The 20,966-nt window shown below is 38.7% G+C and overlaps 1 protein-coding gene across 8 annotated transcripts in view; it reads left to right on the forward strand.

Moving 5' to 3' along the window:
- Positions 1 to 20,966, forward strand: part of OCA2 (OCA2 melanosomal transmembrane protein) — a 281,194-nt gene that overhangs the window by 17,231 nt on the left and 242,997 nt on the right. For 3 of the 8 annotated variants that reach the window (XM_057550707.1, XM_007182887.3, XM_007182889.2), the window contains exon 2: positions 5,189 to 5,458. In XM_057550707.1, coding sequence (XP_057406690.1) covers positions 5,211 to 5,458 — 248 coding nt within the window. In that variant the 5' untranslated portion in view covers positions 5,189 to 5,210. Of the gene's footprint in view, positions 1 to 3,844; positions 3,903 to 5,164; positions 5,459 to 20,966 lie in introns of all 8 variants that reach the window. The other 5 variants (XM_028166717.2, XM_028166718.2, XM_007182886.3 and 2 more) reach the window with 4 other exon arrangements.

A 20,966-nucleotide genomic window follows, 5' to 3' on the forward strand; every position in this document is an offset into this window, starting at 1 on the left:
ATTGATAACCGTATCAGAGAGTGTTACAATATTTGCTTCAAAAATCAAACATAATGTGCAAAATTCCAAAAGACAGAAAAAATGTATTGTATTTGCTCTTATTTTTCCATTTCCATTATTATTTTCACCTTCCTGATGTTCCAAAATTTCTTCTCTTAATCTTTCTTTTTTTGTTTAGCAAACTTTCTTTGGCCATTCTTTTAGGATAGGTCTGCTGGCAACAAATTCTCTCAGTTTTCTTTCATCTAAGGTCCTGATTTCCCCTACATTCCTGAAGGATATTTGCACTAGATAAAGGATTCGGGGTTGACAGTTCTTCCTTTCAGTACTTGAAAAATATGGTGCCACTTCTGGCCTCCATGGTTTCTGTTATTTGAATTTTTTCCCCCTGTAAGTACATCTTCATTTTTCTCTTGATGGTTTCAAGACTTTTTCTTTGTCTTTAGTTTTCAAAAGTTTGACTACAGTATATCTTGGTGTAGGTTTCTTTGGGTTTATCTTCTTTGGGTTTTACTAAGCTTCTTTGATGTGTAGATATATGTGTTTTGTCCAATTTGGGGAGTTTTCAGCCATTATTTCTTCAAAGACTTTTTCAGCTACAAAGTATTTTTCTTCTCCTTCTGGGATTCTCATTACATGAAGACTATATCTTTTGTTATAGTACCACACGTCTCTGAGGGTCTGTTAATTTTTTTCCACTTTTGTTTTTATTCGGTAATTTCTATTGTTCTAACTCCCAGTTCATTAGTTCTTTTCTGTTTCCTCCATTTTGCTGTTGAGCCATCTATTGAATTTTTAGTTTTGCTATTGTGTTTTTCAGTTCCATTTTGTTCTTCTTTGCTGAGACTTTCTAGTTTTTCATTTGTTCCAAGTGTCTCTATTATTGCCTGTTGAACCATTTCATTTTGGGTGTCTTAAAACTCTTTGTCAGATAATTCCAACATCCTTGTCATCTTAGTGTTGTCATCTATTTTCTTTCAAGTTGATATTTCCTTGGTTATCACTGTAACAGGGGATTTTGATTGAAACTTGCACATTTCAAGTATTATGAGGCTCTAATACTTATTTAAACTTTCTGTTTAGCTGGTTTCCTCTGACACCACTCCAGCAGAAGGGCCTAGTACTGCCTCATTGCTGCCAGGTGAGATTAGAAATCCAAGTTCCCCACTTGGCCTCAGTTGATATCATGGTAGGGAAGGATTCCTTGTTATTTCTGTGTGGTGGTGTGGGGGATCTGGCTCCCTACTGAGCCTCTGCTGATACCTTCCTGGATGGGAGGGATAAGGTCACCTCATTACTGCTCCTCATGTGGCCTCCAGGGACACAGTTGTGACGTGGCCTCACTACTGCAGTGGTGAAAGTTCTGTCTACTTGGCCTGCTCTGACACCTCATCAAGGAGGTGTTTCTCTTACTGCAAGGTGGGGCTGAAGTTCAGGTTCCCCACCCTTGGTCACCACCTACATGGTGGGGGGTGTGCATAAGGAGGAGGTTGGACTCCCTAGCACCCAGCAGAGATGAATGTCCCAGCTCCCTATTTTCCTTCTCTGACCACCCCAGTGGGAGTGGGGGACCAGGCCCCTTATTACAGCTTGGTGAGGCTGGGAGTTTAGGCTCACCACTTGTCCTTTGCTGTCTGGGTAAATGTGGGTCTACAGTGTTTAGCTGCAGTTGAGTAGTGTCTAAAAGTTTTCTACCCTACTAGGCTGCCACATTCATATTCCTTTGGCTAGAGAGGGCAGGCTTTTCTTGGGGCTTTTTTGGTCTATATCTGTTGGTGTTTCCAGGTTGCTGACATCTTCAGCACCCTGTCTGGGATATATGAGACATGATAAAAATCCAAGGACACAGCCTCACTGCTGTGTCATTTCTTGGGTCCCTAACTTGTTTGCCGCCTTCTGTCCACCTTTCAGAGTCTTCTTACGGTTGTTTTATATAAAATGTCAGGTTTTTCATCGTACTTAGCAGGAAGAAGCGGGAATAGTAATTTTACTCTATGTTCCTGGGAGCACAAATCCTGAGATGTAATTTTTTAGTGTTGATAGTATGTTTGCATGCTAGCCTGAATGATTTAGGAGAGAAGGAGGAAAATATGTAACGAAGCAGTCTGAACAGGTGAGAGTGGGTGGGCTCCATTGTACCCAGTAGGGCTGCAGGCAAGCGTGTCCTTGGAAGCCTGGGTACTTTTGCCTCTGGTTAGCTTCTCAGCATGTCTACCTCCCATGTAACCAGCTTCTGTGGTTATGTACTCAGAGCAGCTTCCATTTCCTTCTTGGACCTTGGCTGATTCCTTCAGTGAAGGAAGGAAGAGGCAAAGTCAGTAGCTGAGACTAGAAAGGAGGGAAGGTATATAGGGATTTAAGGAGGGAGGTGGAGGAGAGCAGGAGTGAAAACTGACTTGGGAGATGCAGTAGGATTGCTGGGCAGTGCTGGGGCCAACTGAGAACCCTGCATCCAGGGTTCTCCGTGGCCACATTCAGCCACTTAAGTGGTGGCTCAGAGTGGGCAAGTCAGGTTGGGGTCTTGCCACGTGGCAGATAGACTCCAGGGTGGCCCCTATGATCCCCACTGTCTGGTATTCATACTCTTGTGTGATGATCCCCTGCCCTTGAGTGAGACTGGGACCTTTAACTGGCTTCCAACCAATAGAATATGGCAAGGGTGGTGGATGGGATGTTACTCTTTGACGGCTACATTACATGAAATTCTTCCTTGTTAGTTGACTCGCTCTGGAGACTCTTGCTGTTCCTTGATGAAGTGAACAGACATGTTGGGGTCCACATGGCAAAGAGCTGCAGGAAGCCTGTAGGAAGTGAGGGTGGCCTCCAGCGTCCAGCCAGCAAGCAGCTGGGTCCTCAGTCCTGCAGCCACTAGGAAGTGAATTCTGCCAGCACTGAGTGATCTTGGAAGCTGATTCCCAGCCCAATGACACTTGAGAGCCTAATCAGAAGACCCACCTAAGCCTGCCCCAGCGACCCCTGAGCCACTGAAACTCTGAGATTATAAATATGTATTATTTTAAGCTACTTATTTTGTGGTAATTTATTATGCAGTAATAGAAAACTCATATATCAGGTGAACTTGACATAATGTAAGAGGAGGCAAGTAAAAGGAGTGTGTTTGCTTTACCACAGAATCTCAACTGGGAAAGGGGAGTGAGGACGTGTTGGCTGACGTGGGAGCAGGCAAGTGCTGGAGAGGCGCTCACAAAACTTAGAGCCCAGGGTGTAGATGGTGAAGCCAAAAAATAACAGCAAGTGTAGTAGTGGGTGGGAGGGATGGGGAGAGAGAGAGAGAGACCATAAGCTGGGGCCCAAATCTTCGAAGAATGAAGGTGGGGCATGGCCAGGAAGACAGTAGTCAGTGTAGTAAAGGTTGGGTGGTGTATTCCAATGGCAGCTGGAGTACATTAGGGAGGGGAGAAGATGGCAGTGGAGAGCTAAGAGGATAACTCTGTTAAAGGGAGAGAGTGGGACTCAGTGTGTGATGAAAATGTGGGGCCTCTTGTTCAAAAGGCAGGAAAAAGTGCCGTTAACAATCCTACAATATAAAAGATTTTCTTTTCTTCCACAGTCTCGACTTGTCATGGTGTTTTAAATTGCTATTCTAAGTAAAGAAAAATTAAAAATTTAAATTATTAGCATAAATTTTATTGTTCATCTGTATATTGTGCAACATCAGTTTAAAATACAAATATGAGAGCATTTAACTTGTAGGTGGAATCACGGAAGTCACACAAGTTGTGTTTTCAATGTGTAGTTCAAATGTGCATATGTTACATTTCCGGGTAATGGAAACATTGCGTGAAACTAACTCTAATATTTTTGTTTTGTCTTTTGATACAAGTACATTCTATCAACAATCTCTGCCGTCTGCTTACTGATGAGTAAGTCATCTTTTCAATGTAAGTGGTGGGTTAAAAGTAGGGAAATCGACTGAGTGAACTGATGAGGATGAGTATAATTTTTGTGACTTTATGTCTGAATTAAAAAAAAAAATCCCACAAGGACTCAGAGGCAAAGAATATACAAATCAATTTTCACTGCAAAGTAAAGGAGCTGTTACAGTGGAGGATTACTGGACTGAATGTCAATATTATGACATAGTATGAGTGTGTTTCATGTTTGGTAATTGCAATCATTGTTGCTTTTGTTGTGGTCATCCATGTACAATGCTTGGTGTCAGTCTGTTTATCTCTTGTAAAAATAAAATACAGTGTGTGTGTGTGGAAAAAAAAAAGTAGGGAAATCATAGCAATAAGAAAATAGTAGGACTTCCTTGGTCATTCGGGTTTCTTCAAAAGCTGTTGACTTCCTGTATTTAAAGTAAATTCTTGTTCCATCAGAAAGTGCGGGCTTTTGGGCTGTGAGCACACCCTGCCCCCACTTACTCAGTTGTAGACATAACACACTGACCTTGTACCTGCTTGGACTCCCACACATCCTGCGTCCTCCAGAATTTGTGATCATGGGGCATTGTGAGTCTCTGTGAATTGGGTGACAAGGAGTGGTGGACCCATGAATTGTACTCACGTCACCCAACTGTAAACAAATAAAATGGTAATGGATTAAAACATAATCCCCAAAGCAGGACACCATAACCTTGCAAGAATAGTGATTTTTCTCGTTTTTGTAATAGGTATTATTATTTTCTCATTGCAAGAGTATTAATTTTCTAGATGCAAAAATCGTTAAAGCTGTAGCCTAGACAAAGACAAAGGAGAAAGCCTGAATCATCTGTACCTCCACCACACAAAGGTAGCCATATTTTAGAGGCTGTGTCTTTTTGGTTTTCTGTTCTGTGTATATTCTACGTACTTATTTATTTCAAGAGATATATCCCAGTGTATCAATGGTGTTTACCATATTTTAAACATTTCCCAATGTCAGTATCTCTAGAGGATGTTTATGTTTGCATAGTATTTCCTACTATGCACATATCACAATTTACCCAACTAATGCTCTGTTGTTGAATAGTTAGCTCACTGCTAGTGTGAAATGTGCTAAAATATTCATTCTTGGAGATGAACATACACTTTTTTCCATATGATATTAGATGCTGAAACATGGGAAGGGCCTTGTTATAAGAAGTGTTTCTACTGTACCATTCAGTAGTATGAATTCCCCAAGATAAAAGTGATATTCACAGTTTGCTTTTTATCAACAGTGGTTTCTTTCTGGCTGACTCTAGTGAGAAGAGTGGCAACAGAAACATGCACCTAGAGAACAAAGATGGCAGGCTGACCTCTGGTGTGCTGGAGATGGAGATACATCAGACATCTGCTCCCATGAGTGCTGGCCTGGGAGGGCCGGGGCTGGGGGGACTCAACACCAGCAACCATAGGCCACAGCAGGGAGACAGCAAGGCAGACTCCCTGAACCCCTACCCCAGTGGGGCAGCTGGGCAGAGCTGCTGGGCTCCTGTGGACCAGGATTTTGGCTCATTCTTCGCGGAGTGGAGGTGAGTTTAAAACAATTTTATCTTGTGAATGTGGAATTCACAAATACTGGATTTCCTTGAGCATAGTTCTCTCACATTTTTTGTGGGAAAAATGTCCAGATATTCTGCAAGAATCTTTCCAGCATTAGATCACTTTCCTGGCCTGTTTTGAATGAATGCTACTTCTGAAATGCGGCTAATGTAAATCCAAAAGATAATAAAAATAGAAATCAGATCAGTTACATCACCTGTGTACAAACTGGTTAGTGAGTATTTTCTTAGAGCTATTAAAATCAGGGTATAGGTAACACAGAAAGCAGGAAGGAAGAGTGTGTTAAGTTATCTAGTGCCATGCAACAAACTCCAAAATTCAGCATCTTAAAACAACACATGTTTATTTTCTCACAGTTTTGTGAGTCAGGAATCTGGGCATGGCTTAGCTGGATCCTCTGCTCAGGGTCTTTTACAGGCTGAGAACAAGTGGTCAGCTGGGGCTGACCACGGTTCAAGTGGGCAGCGTCTGCTTCCAAACTCGTCTGTGTGATTGTTGACTGGGCTCAGTTCCCCCCGGGCAGATAGACTGAGGTTCTCAGTCCCTTGCCAGGAGGCCTGCTCCATCAGGGCAAGCATCAGAGACAGTTCTTTGTAACCTAATCACAGAAGTAACTCCCCATCACTTTTGCTGTGTGGGCCCATACTGAAGGGGATGGGATCACACAAGGGTGTGAACACCTGGAGTGGATCACTGGAGGCATGTCAGAAGCTGCCTGCCACAAAGGTAGAGGAGAGGAGGAGAGAAAAATTGTGAAAGGAAAAATGGACCAAAAAGATGACTGGTGTTATCTATAGAAAACTATGTATGGAGCCCTCCTAGGTTATCTATATCTTCTCATTGTTTACAACTGATCTGAAAACTGATGACAATGCAAATGATTCTCATCCCAAGAAATAAATTTGAAGTGTGTCTGATGGAATGAACTGTCCAGTTTTACACTGATTTTTCAATTCAGTTCAACATTTCTAGTTGCCCATATATGTATGGTTTCTTTTTCTTATTGGTTTCCTATAATTAATGAGTTAAATAAAATATTTGGTATGTATTCATGTCACATCTATATGGCAGTCATGATTTTATCTTCTTTTTTTACTTACAGTTTTATTGAGATATAATTGACACATAACACTGTACAGGTTAAAGGTGTACAGCATGATAATTTGACTTACATACATCATGAAATGATTACCACAATAAGTTTAGTGAACATCTGTCATCTCATATAGATGCAACATTAAAGAAATAGAAAAAAATTGTTGTCCTTGTGATGAGAGCTCTTAGGATTCACTCTCAACAACTTTCATATACGACATGCAGCAGTGTTAACTATAGTCATTGTGTTGTATGTTACATCCCTAGCACTTATTTATCTTGTAACTGGAAGTTCATACCTTTTGGCTATCTTCATCCAATTCCCCCTCCCCAAGCCCCTGACTCTGGTAACCACAAATCTGATCTTTTCTGAGTTTGTTTATTTTTTGAAGTATAGTTGACCTACTATACCACGTTAGTTCCTCATCCACAACATAGTGATTCAATATTTCTATATATTTCAAAATGATCACCACAAGTCTAGTGACGATCTGTCACCATACAAAGATATTACTTAGTTATTGACTGTATTCCCCATGCTGTACATTTAATACTGTGACATTTATTTTGTAAGTGGAAGTTGTACCTCTTAATCTGTCTCACCTGTTTCTCTCTTCTCTCCACACCCCTCCTTCTGGCAACTACCAGTTTGTTCTATCTGTGACTCTTTTTCTGTTTAGTTATATTTGTTCATTTGTTTTGTTTTTTAGACTCCACATATAAGTGAAATCGTACAGTATTTGTCTTTCTCTGACTTATTTCACTTAGCATAATACCCTCTAGGTCCATCCATGTTGCTGCAATTGGCAGTACTTCATTCTTTTTTATGGCTGAGTAATATTCCATTGTATGTATATGTGTGTGTATATATATATATACCACATCTTCTGTTTTCAGTCACCTATTTTTGGGCACTTAGGTTGCTTCCATATCTTGACTATTGTAACTAATGCTGCAGTGAACATAGGAGTGCATATATCTTTTCAAATTAGTGTTTTCATTTTTTCCAGATATACTCCCAGGAGTGGAATTGTGTTATCATATAATAGTTCTATTTTTAGTTTTTAAAGGAGCCTCCATACTGTTTTCCATAGTGTCTGCATCATTTTACATTCCCACCAACAGTGTATGAGGGTTCCCTTTACTCTACATCCTTGCCAAGATTTGTTATTTATAGACTTTTTGACGATAGCCATTCTGACAGGTCTGAGGTGATATCTCATTGTGGTTTTGATTTCCATTTCCCTGATGATGAGTGATGCTGAGCATCTTTTCATGTGTCTATTGACCATCTATATGTCTTATTTGGAAAATTGTCTATTCAGGTACTCTGCCCATGTTTTTAATTGGTTGTCTTTTTTTTTTTTTTTGATGTTGAGCTGTATGAGTTCTTTCTATATTTTGGATATTAACCCCTTATTTTGATATACCATTTGCAAATATCTTCTCCCATTAAATAGGTGGCCTTTTTGTTTTGCTGATAGATTCCTTCGCTGTGCAAAAGGTTTTTAGTTTGATGTGTACATTTTTCTTTTTTTGCTTTTGTTTCCCTTCTCTGAGGAGACATATTCCCCAAAACATTGGTAAGACGGATGTCAAAGAGCATACTGCCTATGTTTTCTTCTAGAAGTTTTATGATTTCGTGTCTTACATTTAGCCTTTAATTCATTTTGAATTTGTTTTTGTATATGGTGTGAGAAAGTAGTCTAGTTTTATTCTTTTGCAGGTAGCTGTCCAATTTTCCCAGTACTATTTATTGAAGAGCCTATCTTTTCCCCGTTGTATATTCTTGACTCTTTTGTCATAGATTAATTGCCCATGTGAGTGTGGGTTCATTCTGGGCTATCTCTTCTGTTTCATTGAGCTATGTATCTTTTTTGTGTGTGCCAGTACCATGCTGTTTTGCTTGCTGTAGATTTGTAGTATAGTTTGAAATCAGGGAGTGTGATACCTACAGTTTTGCTCTTTTTAAAGATTGTTTTGGCTATTTGGGGTCTTTTATGTTTCCATACCAATTTTAGAATTATTTGTTCAAGTTCTATGAAAAATACTATTGGTATTTTGATAGGGATTGCACTGAATCTGTAGATTGCTTTGGGTAGTATGGTCATTTTAACAATATTAATTCTTCCAATCCCTGAGCACAATATACCTTTCCATTTGTTTTTGTCACCTTGAATATCTTTCATCAACATCTTATAGTTTTACCTTCTTGTTTAGAGTTATTCCTAGATATTTTATTCTTTTTGATGCAATTGTAAATGGGATTGTTTTCTTGCTTTCTCTTTCTGATAGTTTGTTGTTAGTATAAAGAAATGAACAGATTTCTATATATTAATTTTATATCCTGCAACTTTACCAAATTCATTGATGAGTTCGAGTAGTTTTTTGGTGGTGTATATAATGAGCCATCCCTGCACCCCTGGGATAAAACTCATTTGATCATCATGTATGATCCTTTTAATGTATTGTTGAATTTGGTTTGTAATATTCTGTTGAGGATTTTTGCATCTACGTTCATCAGTGATATTGGCTTGTAATTTTCTTTTTTTAAAAAAAGAAGCTATCTTTGTCTAGTTTTGGTATTAGGGTGATGCTGGCCTTGTAGAAAGAGTTCAGAAGTGTTCCTTCCTCTGCAGTTTTTAAGAATAGTTTGAGAAGGATAGATGTTAATGCTTCTTTAAATGTTTGGTAGAATTGACCCATGAAGCCATCTGGTCATGGACCATTGTTTGTTGGGAGTTTTTAAAAATTGCTAATTCAGTTTCATTACTGATAATTTATCTGTTTATATTTTTTATTTCCTCCTGATTCAGTCTTTAAAGGTTGTACATTTATAGGAATTTGTCCATTTCTTCCAGGTTGCCCATTTCATTGTTTGTAGTAATCTCTTATGATCTTTTGTATTTCTGTTAACTTCTTCTTTTTCATTTCTAATTTTATTGATTTGTGCCCTCTCTCTTTTTTTCTTGATGAGTTTGGCTAAAGGTTTATCAATCTATCTATCTATCTATATATACATGCTTATTTTAAGTTACTGACCTCTTATGTTTGAATGCTTTTTAACAACCCTGCATTTTTACTTCTTCTCAACATTTACTGTTTTTGACATCAGATTTTACATCCTTTTGTTTTGTGTACCCCTTAACTACTTACTGCAGACATAGATGATTTTACTGTTTTTGTAAACTCCTACTATCTTTATAAGTGGTTGATCTACTACTTTAACTGTATACTTGCCTTTGCCAATAAGATTTTTTTCTTTGGTAATTTTTATATTTCTAGTTGTGGCCTTTCCTTTTTTGCTTAGAGAAGTCCCTTAAAGGTGGTTTGCTGGTACTAAACTTTTAGATTTTGCTTGTCTGTAAATCTTTTGATCTCTCCATCAAATATGAATGAAAGCCTTGCCAGGTATAGTATACTTGGTTGTAGGTTTTTCCCTTTCATCACTTTTAATATATCAAGTCACTCCCTTCTGGACTGCAGAGTTTCTGCTGAAAAATCAGCTGATAGCCTTATGGGAGTTTCCTCATACATTACTAGTTTTTTTCCCTTGCTGGTTTTATTACTCTCTCCTTATCTTTAATTTTTGTCATTTTAATTATAATGTGTCTTGGTGTAGATCTCTTTGGGTTGATTCTCTTTGGAACTTTCTGTGCTTCCTGGACCTGGATGTCTGTTTCCTTTCCCAGGTTAGAAATGTTTTCAGCAGTTAGGTCTTCAAATAAGTTCTCTGCCCCTTTCTCTTTCCTTCTTCCCCTGGGACCCCTATAATGTGAATGTTAGTGTGCTTGATGTTGTCCCAGAAGTCCCTTAAACTGTTCCATTAAAAAATTTTTCTTTTTTCTTTTTTCTGTTCAGCTTGCATGATTCTTATTACTTTTCCAGTTCACTGATCTGTTCCTCTGTATCATCTAATCTGCTGCAAAACTCCTTCTGGTGTATTTTTTTATTTAAGTTATTGTATCCTTCAGCTCTGTTTGTTTTTTCTTTATACTTTCTAAGTTTTTGTTAAACTTCTCACTGTGTTTATCCATTCTTCTGAATTTGTCGAGCATCTTTATGGTCATTTCCATGGAAACTCTATCAGGTAGATTGTTTAACTCCACTTTGCTTTGTTCTTCTGGTGTTTTATTTTATTCCATCATTTGGAACATGTTCCTCTGTCACCTCATTTTGCCTAATTCTCTATTTTTATTTCTATGCATTAGGTAGAATGGTTACATTTTTGTATCTTGGAGAAGTGGCCTTATGGAGGAAATATTCTATATGTCTCAGCAGGGCACTCCCCTCTGGTCACCAGAGCTAACTACTCTAGGGGTGCCCCCTATGTGGGCTCTGTGGGTCCTTCTGTTGTGATGGGCTGACTATTGTGGGTGGTCTGGTGGGGTGGCTGGCCCCTGGTCTGGCTGGTTGCCAGGCCCTGCCTTTTGCAAAGGATTCTGGCAGCTGATGGGTGGGGCTGGGTCACAAGGTGGCTGGCTGCGGAGCCCAAATGGTTGTAGGGCTAGTGCTGCAACCACTGCTGCTCCAACTGCTGCCACAGTCACAGCCAAAGCTGAAGCAAATGGAGGGTCGGAGGAGCCAGATGAAGACATGGGAGTTAGTCTCTTTGACTAATCACCAAAAAGTAACCAACTCAGCCAGCTTTATTTGTGAAATAAGAAAATAGAGGCTTACTTCTCTTAAAAAAAAAAAGGCCAAGGGTCCTGGATCTAGTGTCAGCCTATTGGTGGGCTGGGCTGGGCCTGGGAGGCTCCTGGAGCTGGTGTCATCCTGCTGGTGGGTATACCAGGGTGCTGGGGTCTCTGGCTTCAGGACCCTGGGGGTCCCAGAGTTGGTGTCAGTCTGCTGGTTGGCCAAGCTCGATCCTGGGGTCTCTGGCTACAGAGCCCAGGGGGTTCTGGAGCTGGTGTTGGCTCTTTGGTAGGTGGGGCCAAATACTGGTGTGGCTAGCTGAGGGGCCCCAGCTGTTCCAAAGCTGGTGTTGGCTTATTGGTGGGCAGGGACAGGGCCCTGGGCATTCTGGGGTAAGTGCTGGCTCTCACTTTTTTGGTGGAGCTGCTTACCAATGTCTCTGGCTGTAAGGCCTGGGTGTCCTGGAGCTGGTGTTGGCCTGCTGGTGAGTGGGGCTGGATCCCAACAGTCCACAGTGGTCCTGGGGCTAGTGCTGGTATACTGATGGGTGGGTCCGTGTTCTGTGCCCTCTGGTGGGTGGGGCTGTGTCCTTGGGTGGCTGTGGGCCTGCTGGTGGGTGGGGATGTGTCCCCACCCAGCTGGTTGCTTGGCCTGAGGTGTCCCAGTACTGCTGTCAATAGGCTGGTGGGTAAGACTGGGTCCTGGTGCTAATAAGCTGGAAGGAGGATTCCAAAGTGATGTTTGCCAGCACCAATGTCCTCATGGTAGAGTGAGCTCCCCAAAAGTGCTTCCACCCACATCTATGTCCCCAGGGTGAGCTCCAGTTACCTCCTTCCTCTCCAGGAGGCTCTCCAAGATCTGCAGGTCTGTCTGACACAGGCTCCTTTCAAATTACTGCTTCTGCCTTGGATCCTGGAGCATGTGAGATTTTGTGCATGCCCTTTAAGAATGGAGACTATTTTTCACAGCTCTCTGACTCTCCTGAAAGTAAGCCCCACTGGCCTTCTGGGGGCTCATCTTCCTGGTGCAGCTGGGGGGCCTGATGTGGGGCTCAGACCTCTTGTTCTTTTGGGGGAAACCACTGCAATTGTAATTATCCTCCATTTGTGGTTGCCCACTCAGGGGATACTGCATCTCCACCCCTCCTATCCATCTTGTGGTTACTTTTTCATATCTTTAGTTGTAGAAGATCTTTTCTGCCTTCAATTCTTTCTTACTGATTGTTGTTGCTCTGTAAATTGTTATAATTTTGGTATTTCCCTGGGAGGAGGTGAGCTCAGAGTTTTCCTACTATGCCATCCTCCCCAGCTCTGATTTTGTTCTCTTTTAACAATAATCCTATAACAGAGGGAATAAACAACAAAAAATAGAGAAAGCAGACTTCATTCTGGTGGCACCCTGACCCTTATGTTTGGGATTCTGAGCCTCCTCTTGTAGCTGCAGCCCTGGAACTCTGCAGGATACTTCTTGATGCTGCTTTCCCCCTGTCATCACTGAGGAATTCCACCCCCTTGCTACCTGAGGCCTCCAAGTGAGAGGAATAAATTGTTTATACATTTTAAATGACATAGAACAAACAAAACTGCCAAGTTAAAGATGAATGAATTTTTCTAATATGCTAGTTTTCTTCATAGAAAAAGTAAACAATGTTTCACACAGCCTCCCCCATTTCTTCACTCCTTTTCTCATTCCCTTATCTAAATATAGCATGGTTTTGAATCTCAAATCCCAGAAAACTTTGAATGAATGCTCCTTTTATTATAAAATAGCACATAAGATCTGATATGGATTAAATATAGTATATTGTCAGACTGAATTGTCTGACATGACCAATTCATCTGTCATGAATTGATTACTGTTTTTACTATTACCAAGCCAAAGTAAATAAATTGTTAAAAATTTGGAAATTGAAGGGGAAAAATGATTTTACAACAATTATTACTATCTACTGGCATTTACCTGTATTCCCTTCTGGCCTTCTCCCATATGTAATATGTAGTTTTACATTTTTGTGCTCATAGTAAATGTCATTTTATATTTCTTTTATGTAATTGTATATTATAAATACTATCAGTGTTGTTACATATTGTCCAAAGCTATTATTTTATATATATGTATTTCATTGAAATATAGTTGTTTTACAGTATTGTGTTAGTTTCAGGAGTACAACTTAGAGATTCAATATCTTTACAGATTATATTCCATTATAGGTTATTACAAATAATGGATAATGGGTATAATTCCCTGTGCTATACAGGAGTAGTTTGTAGCTGCACCATTTTATATTCCCAACAACAGTGTACAAGGGTTCCCTTTTCTCCACATCCTGGCCAACATTTGTTATTTGTAGACTTTTTGATGACAGCCATTCTAGCAGGTGTGAGGTGATATCTCATTGTGGTTTTGATTTGCATTTCTCTAAGAGTTAGTGATATTGAGTTTCTTTTCATGTGCATGTTAGCTATCTGTATGTCTTCTTTGGAAAAATGTCTATTTAAGTCTTCTGCCAATTTTTTGATTGGATTGTTTGGTTTTTTTAAATATTGAGTTGTATGAGCTGTTTGTGTATTTTGGATATTAATCCCTTGTTAGTTCCATCATTTGTAAATATTTTCTCCCATTCTGTAGGTTGTCTTTTCATTTTGTTGTGCAAAAGCTTTTAAGTTTGATTAGGTACTATTTATTTTTGTTTTTATTAATTTATTTATTTTTGTCTTGGGAGACTGATTTAAGAAAATATTACTACGATTTATGTCTGAAAATGTTTTGCCTATGTTCTCTTGTAGGAGTTTTATGGTGTCATATCTTACATTTAGGTCTTTAAACAATTTTAAGTTCATTTTTATATATGGTGTGAGGGAGTGCTCTAATTTCATTGTTTCACATGTAGCTGTCCAGTTTCCCCAGCATCACTTGTTGAAGAGACTGTCTTTTCTCCATTGTATATTCTTGCCTGCTTTGTCATAAATTGACTGTAGGTGAGTAGGTTTACCTCTGGGGCTTCTAGTCTGTTCCATTGATCTATGTGTCTGTTTTTGTGCCAATATCACACTGTTTTGATTACTGTAGTTTTGTAGTATAGTTTGAAGTCTGGTAGGGCTATACCTCCAATTTTGTTCTTTTTTCTCAAGATTGCTTTGGCAACTTGGGGTCTTTTGTGATTCCATATAAATTTTAGAATTATTTGTTCTAATTCTGTGAAAAATATCATGGGTATTTTGATAGGGATTGTATTAAGTCTGTAGGTTGCTTTCAGTAGTATGGTCATTTTAATAATATTAATTCTTCCAATCCAAGAGCACAGAATATCTTTCAATTTCTTTGAACCACCTTCAATTTCCTTCATCAATTTTTATAATTTTCATTATATAGGTCTTTCACCTCCCTTAGTTAGGTTTATTCCTAGGTTTCTTTTTAGATGAGATTTTTAACAAGGTATTTTTTTTCTACTTTCTCTTCCTGATATTTCATTATTAGTGTTTAAAAATGCAATAGATTTCTGTATATTAATCTTTTATCCTGCAACTTTGATGAATTCCTTTATTAGTTCTAATAGTTTTGGGGTGTAAACTTTAGAGTTCTCTAAATAAAATATCATGTCATCTGCAAATAGTGACAGTTCTACCTGTCTCCTTCTAACTTGGATACATTTTATTTCTTTTTCTTTTCTGATTGCTGTGGCTAGGACTTCCAATACTATGTTAAATAGAAGCGTCTTTGTCTTTTTCCTGAACTTAGCAGTAAGGCATTTGGCTTTTCACCATTGAGCATTAGGCTGAATGTGGGTTTGTCGTAAGTGGCCTTTATTATGTTGAGATGTGTTACCTTTATACCCACTTTGATGAGTGTTTTTTTTTAACATCTTTATTGAGGTATAATTGCTTTACATTGTTGTGTTAGTTGCGGATGTATAACAAAGTGAATCAGCTATACGTATACATATATCCCCATATCCCCTACCTCTTGCATCTCCCTCCCTCCCACCCTCCCTATCCCACCCCTCTAGGTGGTCACAAAGCACTGAGCTGATCTCCCTGTGCTCTGCAGCTGCTTCCCACTAGCTATCTATTTTACATTTCGTAGTGTATATATGCCCATGCCACTCTCTCAGTTCATCCCAGCTTACACTTCCCACTCCCTGTGTCCTCAGGTCTATTCTCTACATCTGCATCTTTATTCCTGTCCTGCCCCTAGGTTCTAAAGAACCATTCATTTTTAATATATATTCCATACATATGTGTTAGCATACGGTATTTGTTTTTCTCTTTCTGACTTACTTCACTCTGTAAGACACACTCTAGGTCCATCCACCTCACGACAAATAACTCAATTTTGTTTCTTTTTATGGCTGAGTAATATTCCTTTGTATCTATGTGCCACATCTTCTTTATCCATTCATCTGTCGATGGACACTTAGGTTGCTTCCATGTCCTGACTATTGTAAATAGAGCTGCAATGAACATTGTGGTACATGACTCTTTTTGAATTATGGTATTCTCAGGGTATATGCCCAGTAGTGGGATTGCTGGGTCGTATGGTAGTTCTATTTTTAGTTTTTTAAGGAACCTCCATACTGTTCTCCATAGTGGCTGTACCAATTTACATCCCCACCAACAGTGCAAGAGTGTTCCCTTTTCTCCACACCCTCTCCAGCATTTATTGTTTGTAGATTTTTTGATGATGTCCATTCTGACCAGTGTGAGGTGATACCTCATTGTGGTTTTTGTTTGCATTTCTCTAATGATTAGTGATGTTGAGCATCCCTTCATGTGTTTGTTGGCAATCTGTATATCTTCTTTGGAGAAATGTCTAATTAGGTCTTCTGCCCATTTTTGGATTGGGTTGTTTGTTTTTTTGATAATGAGCTGCATGAGCTGCTTGTATATTTTGGAGATTAATCCTTTGTCAGTTGCTTCATTTGCAAATATTTTCTCCCATTCTGAGTGTTGTCTTTTCATCTTGTTTATGGTTCCTTTGCTGTGCAAAAGCTTTTAAGTTTCATTAGGTCCCATTTGTTTCTCTTTGTTTTTATTTCCATTTCTCTAGGAGCTGGGTCAAAAAGGATCTTGCTGTGATTTACATCATAGAGTGTGCTGCCTATGTTTTCCTCTAAGAGTTTGATAGTGTCTGGCCTTACATTTAGGTCTTTAATCCATTTTGAGTTTATTTTTGTGTATGGTGTTATGGAGTGTTCTAATTTCATTCTTTACATGTAGCTGTCCAGTTTTCTCAGCACCACTTATTGAAGAGGCTGTCTTTTCGCCATTGTATATTCTTGCCTCCTTTGTCAAAGATAAGGTGACCATATGTGCGTGGGTTTATCTCTGGGCTTTCTATCCTGTTCCATTGATCTATATTTCTGTTTTTGTGCCAGTACCATACTGTCTTGATTACTGTAGCTTTGTAGTATAGTCTAAAGTCAGGGAGCCTGATTCCTCCACCTCCATTTTTCTTTCTGAAGATTGCTTTGGCTATTCAGGGTCTTTTGTGTTTCCATGCAAATTGTGAAATTTTTTTCTAGTTCTGTGAAAATGCTGTTGGTAATTTAAGAGGGATTGCATTGAATCTGTAGATTGCTTTGGGCAGTATAGTATTTTCATGATGTTGATACTTCCAATCCAAGAACATAGTATATTTCTCCACCTGTTTGTATCTTCTTTAATTTCTTTCATCAGTGTCTTATAGTTTTCTGCATACAGGTCTTTTGTCTACCTACGTAGGTTTATTCCTAGGGATTTTATCCTTTGTGTTGCAGTGGTAAATGGGAGTGTTTCCTTAATTTCTCTTTCAGATTTTTCATCATTAGTGTATAGGAATGCAAGAAACTTCTGAGCATTAATTTTGTATCCTGTTACTTTATCAAATTAATTGATTACCTCCAGTAGTTTTCTGGTAGCATCTTTAGGATTCTCTATGTATAGTACCATGTCATCTGCAAACAGTGACAGTTTTGCTTCTTATCTTCTGATTTGGATTCATTTTATGTATTTTTCCTCTCTGATTGCTGTGGCTAAAACTTCCAAAACCATGTTGAATAATAGTGGTGAGTGTGGGCATCCTTGTCTTGTTCCTGATTTTAGAGGAAATGGTTTCATTTTTTAACCACTGAGAATGATGTTGGCTGTGCATTTATCATATATGGCATTTATTATGTTGAGGTAAGTTCCCTCTATGCCTACTTTCTGAAGAGCTTTTATCATAAATGGGTTTTAAATTTTGTTGAAAGCTTTTTATGCATCTATTGAGAAGATCATATGGTTTTTATCCTTCAATTTGTTATATAGTGTAGCACAATGATTGATTTGCATATATTGAAGAATCCTTTTTTTGTAACATCTTTGTGTGGTTTTGGTATCAGGGTTATGGTGGCCTCATAGAGTGAGTTTGGGAGTGTTCCTCCCTCTGCCATATTTTGGAAGAGTTTGAGAAGGATAGGTATTAGCTTTTCTCTAAATGTTTGATATAATTCACCTGTGAAGCCATCTGGTCCTGGGTTTTTGTTTGGTGCAAGATTTTAAATCACAGTTTCAATTTCAGTGCCTGTGATTGATTTGTTTATATTTTCTATTTTTCCTGGTTCAGTCTTAGAAGGTTGTGCTTTTGTAAGAATTTGTTGATTTCTTCCAGGTTGTCCATTTTATTGGCATATAGTTTCTTGTAGAAATCTCTCATGATCCTTCGTATTTCTGCAGTGTCAATTGTTACTTTTCCCTTTTCATTTCTAATTCTGTTGATTTGAGTCTTCTCCCTATTTTTCTTGATGAGTCTGGCTAATGGTTTATCAATTTTGTTTATCTTCTCAAAGAACCAGCTTTTACTTTTATTGATCTTTGCTATTGTTTCCTTCATTTCTTTTTTGTTTATTTCTGATCTGATATTTATGATTTCTTTCCTTCTGCTAACTTTGGGGTTGTTTTTTGTTCTTCTTTCTCTAATTGCTTTAGGTGTAAGCCTAGGTTGTTTATTTGATATGTTTCTTGTTTCTTGAGGTAGGATTTTATTGCTATAAACTTTCCTCTTAGAACTGCTTTAGCTGCATCCCATAGGTTTTGGGTCTTTGTGTTTTCATTTTCATTTCTTTCTAGGTATTTTTTGACTTCCCCTTTTCTTCAGTGATCTCTTGGTTAAATAGTAGTGTATTGTTTAGCCTCCATGTGTTTGTATTTTTTTTACATTTTTTCCCCCTGTAATTGATATCTAGTCTCATAGCATTGTGGTCAGAAAAGATACTTGATACAATTTCAATTTTCTTAAATTTACCCAGGCTTGATTTGTGACCAAAGATATGATCTATCCTGGAGAATGTTCTGTAAGCACTTGAGAAGAAAGTCTATTCTGTTGTTTTGGGATGGAATGTCCTATAAATATCAATTAAGACCATCTTGTTTAATGTATCATTTAAAGCTTGTGTTTCCTTATTTATTTTCATTTTGGATGATCTGTCCATTGGTGAAAGTGGGTGTTAAAGTCCCCTACTATGATTGTGTTACTGTTGCTTTCCCCTTTTATGGCTGTTAGCATTTGCCTTATGTATTTAAGTGCTCTTATGTTGGGTGCATCAACATTTACAATTTTTATATCTTCTTCTTGGATTGATCCCTTTGTCATTATGTAGTGTTCTTCTTTGTTGTTGTAACAGTCTTTATTTTAAAGTCTATTTTGTCTGATATAAGAATTGCTGCTCCAGCTTTCTTTTGATTTCCATTTGCATGGAATATCTTTTCCCCTCCCATCTCTTTCAGTCTGTATGTGTCCCTAGGTCTGAAGTGGGTCTCCTGTAGATAGCATATATACGGGTCTTGTTTTTGTATCCATTCAGCCAGTCTATGTCTTTTGGTTGGAGCATTTAATCCATTTACATTTAAGGTAATTATTGATATCTATGTTCCTTTTACCATTGTCTTAATTGTTTTGGGTTTGTTATTGTAGGTGTTTTCCTTCTCTTGTGTTTCCTGTCTAGAGAAGTTCCTTAGCGTTTGTTGTAAAGCTGGTTTGGTGGTGCTGAATTCTCTTAGGTTTTGCTTGTGTGTTAAGGTTTTAATTTCTCCATTGAATCTGAATGAGATCCTTGCTGGGTAGAGTAATCTTGGTTGTGGGTTTTTCCCTTTCATCACTTTAAATAGATCCTTCCACTCACTTCTGGCTTGCAGAATTTCTGCTGAAAGATCAGCTGTTAACCTTATGGGGATTCCCTGTATGTTATTTGTTGCTTTTCTCTTGCTGCTTTTAATGTTTTTTCTTTGTATTTAATTTCTGATAGTTTGATTAATATGTGTCTTGGCATGTTTCTTCTTGGATTTATCCTGTATGGAACTCTGGCTTCCTGGACTTGATTGACTATTTCCTTTCTCATATTAGGGAAGTTTTCAACTATAATCTCTTTAAATATCTTCTCAGTCCCTTTCTATTTCTCTTCTTCTGGGACCGCTATAATTCGAATATTGGTGCATTTAATATTGTCCCAGATGTCTCTGAGATTGTCCTCAATTCTTTTGATTCTTTTTTTTTCTGTTCTGCACTAGTTATTTCCACTATTTTACCTTCCAGATCACTTGTCCGTTCTTCTGCCTCAGTTATCCTGCTATTAATTCCTTCTAGAGAATTTTAAATTTCATTTATTGTGTTGTTCATCATTGTTTGTTTGCTCTTTAGTTCTTCTAGGTCCTTGTTAAACATTTCCTGTATTTTCTCCATTCTATGTTCAAGATTTTGGATCATCTTTACTATCAGTACTCTGAATTCTTTTTTAGGTAGCCTGCCTATTTCCTCTTCATTTGTTTGGTCTGGTGGGTTTTTACCTTGCTCCTTCATCTGCTGTGTATTTCTCTGTCTTCTCATTTGCTTAACTTACTTTGTTTGTGGTCTCCTTTTCGCAGGCTGCAGGTTCGTAGTTCCCATTGTTTTTGGTGTCTGCCCCCAGCGGGTAAGGTTGGTTCAGTGGGTTGTGTAGGCTTCCTGGTGGAGGGGACTGGTGCCTGTTTTCTGGAGGATGGGGCTGGATCTTTTCTTTCTGGTGGGCAGAATCGCGTCTGGTGGTGTTTTTGGGGGGGGTATCTGTGAACTTAGTATGATTTTAGGCAGCCTCTCTGCAAATGGGTGGGGTTCTGTTCCTGTCTTGCTAGTTGTTTGTTGTGGGGTTTCCAGCACTGGAGCTTGCTGGTCATTGAGTGGAGCTGGGTCTTAGCATTGAGACGGAGATCTCTGGGAGAGCTCTCGCTTACTGATATTACGTGGGACCTGGAGCTCTCCTGTGGTCCAGTGTTCTGGACTAGACAATTGTGGTAAAAATCTGACTGGTATCTTGGATTTTTCTTTGCTGGGTGATATATCCTGACCAACACGCCATCCCCTCTGCGCTGGCTAAGGGAGTATTCAAAGAAGCAGTTAAAATGCATTGCAGGCAGCATGGGCACGAGGATCCTCAGGGAGTACACAAAGCAGGGACTTCTTAATTTCTCCTGAATGATGTGGAAGGGATTTGAGATCTGAAGGAAGAAGACATGCTATACAAACAATGTTGAAAGAAAGCAGATTATATATATAAACGCCCTATACAAGGGTGGAAGACTGTTGAAAGAAGTAAAAGTAGTTCTGAACGTTTGAAGAGTAGATTTGGGTAAAGGGAGTTATAGAAAATCTAAAGGTGAAGCTGAGGTGACATGCAGGTGGTGTATCTTAAAGGACTCTTTAAAACCTGATGAGTGTTTTTATCATGAATGGATGTTGAATTATGTCAAATGCTTT

This window comes from Balaenoptera acutorostrata, chromosome 8 (genome assembly GCF_949987535.1).
Source record: "Balaenoptera acutorostrata chromosome 8, mBalAcu1.1, whole genome shotgun sequence".
Lineage (NCBI taxonomy): Eukaryota > Metazoa > Chordata > Mammalia > Artiodactyla > Balaenopteridae > Balaenoptera > Balaenoptera acutorostrata.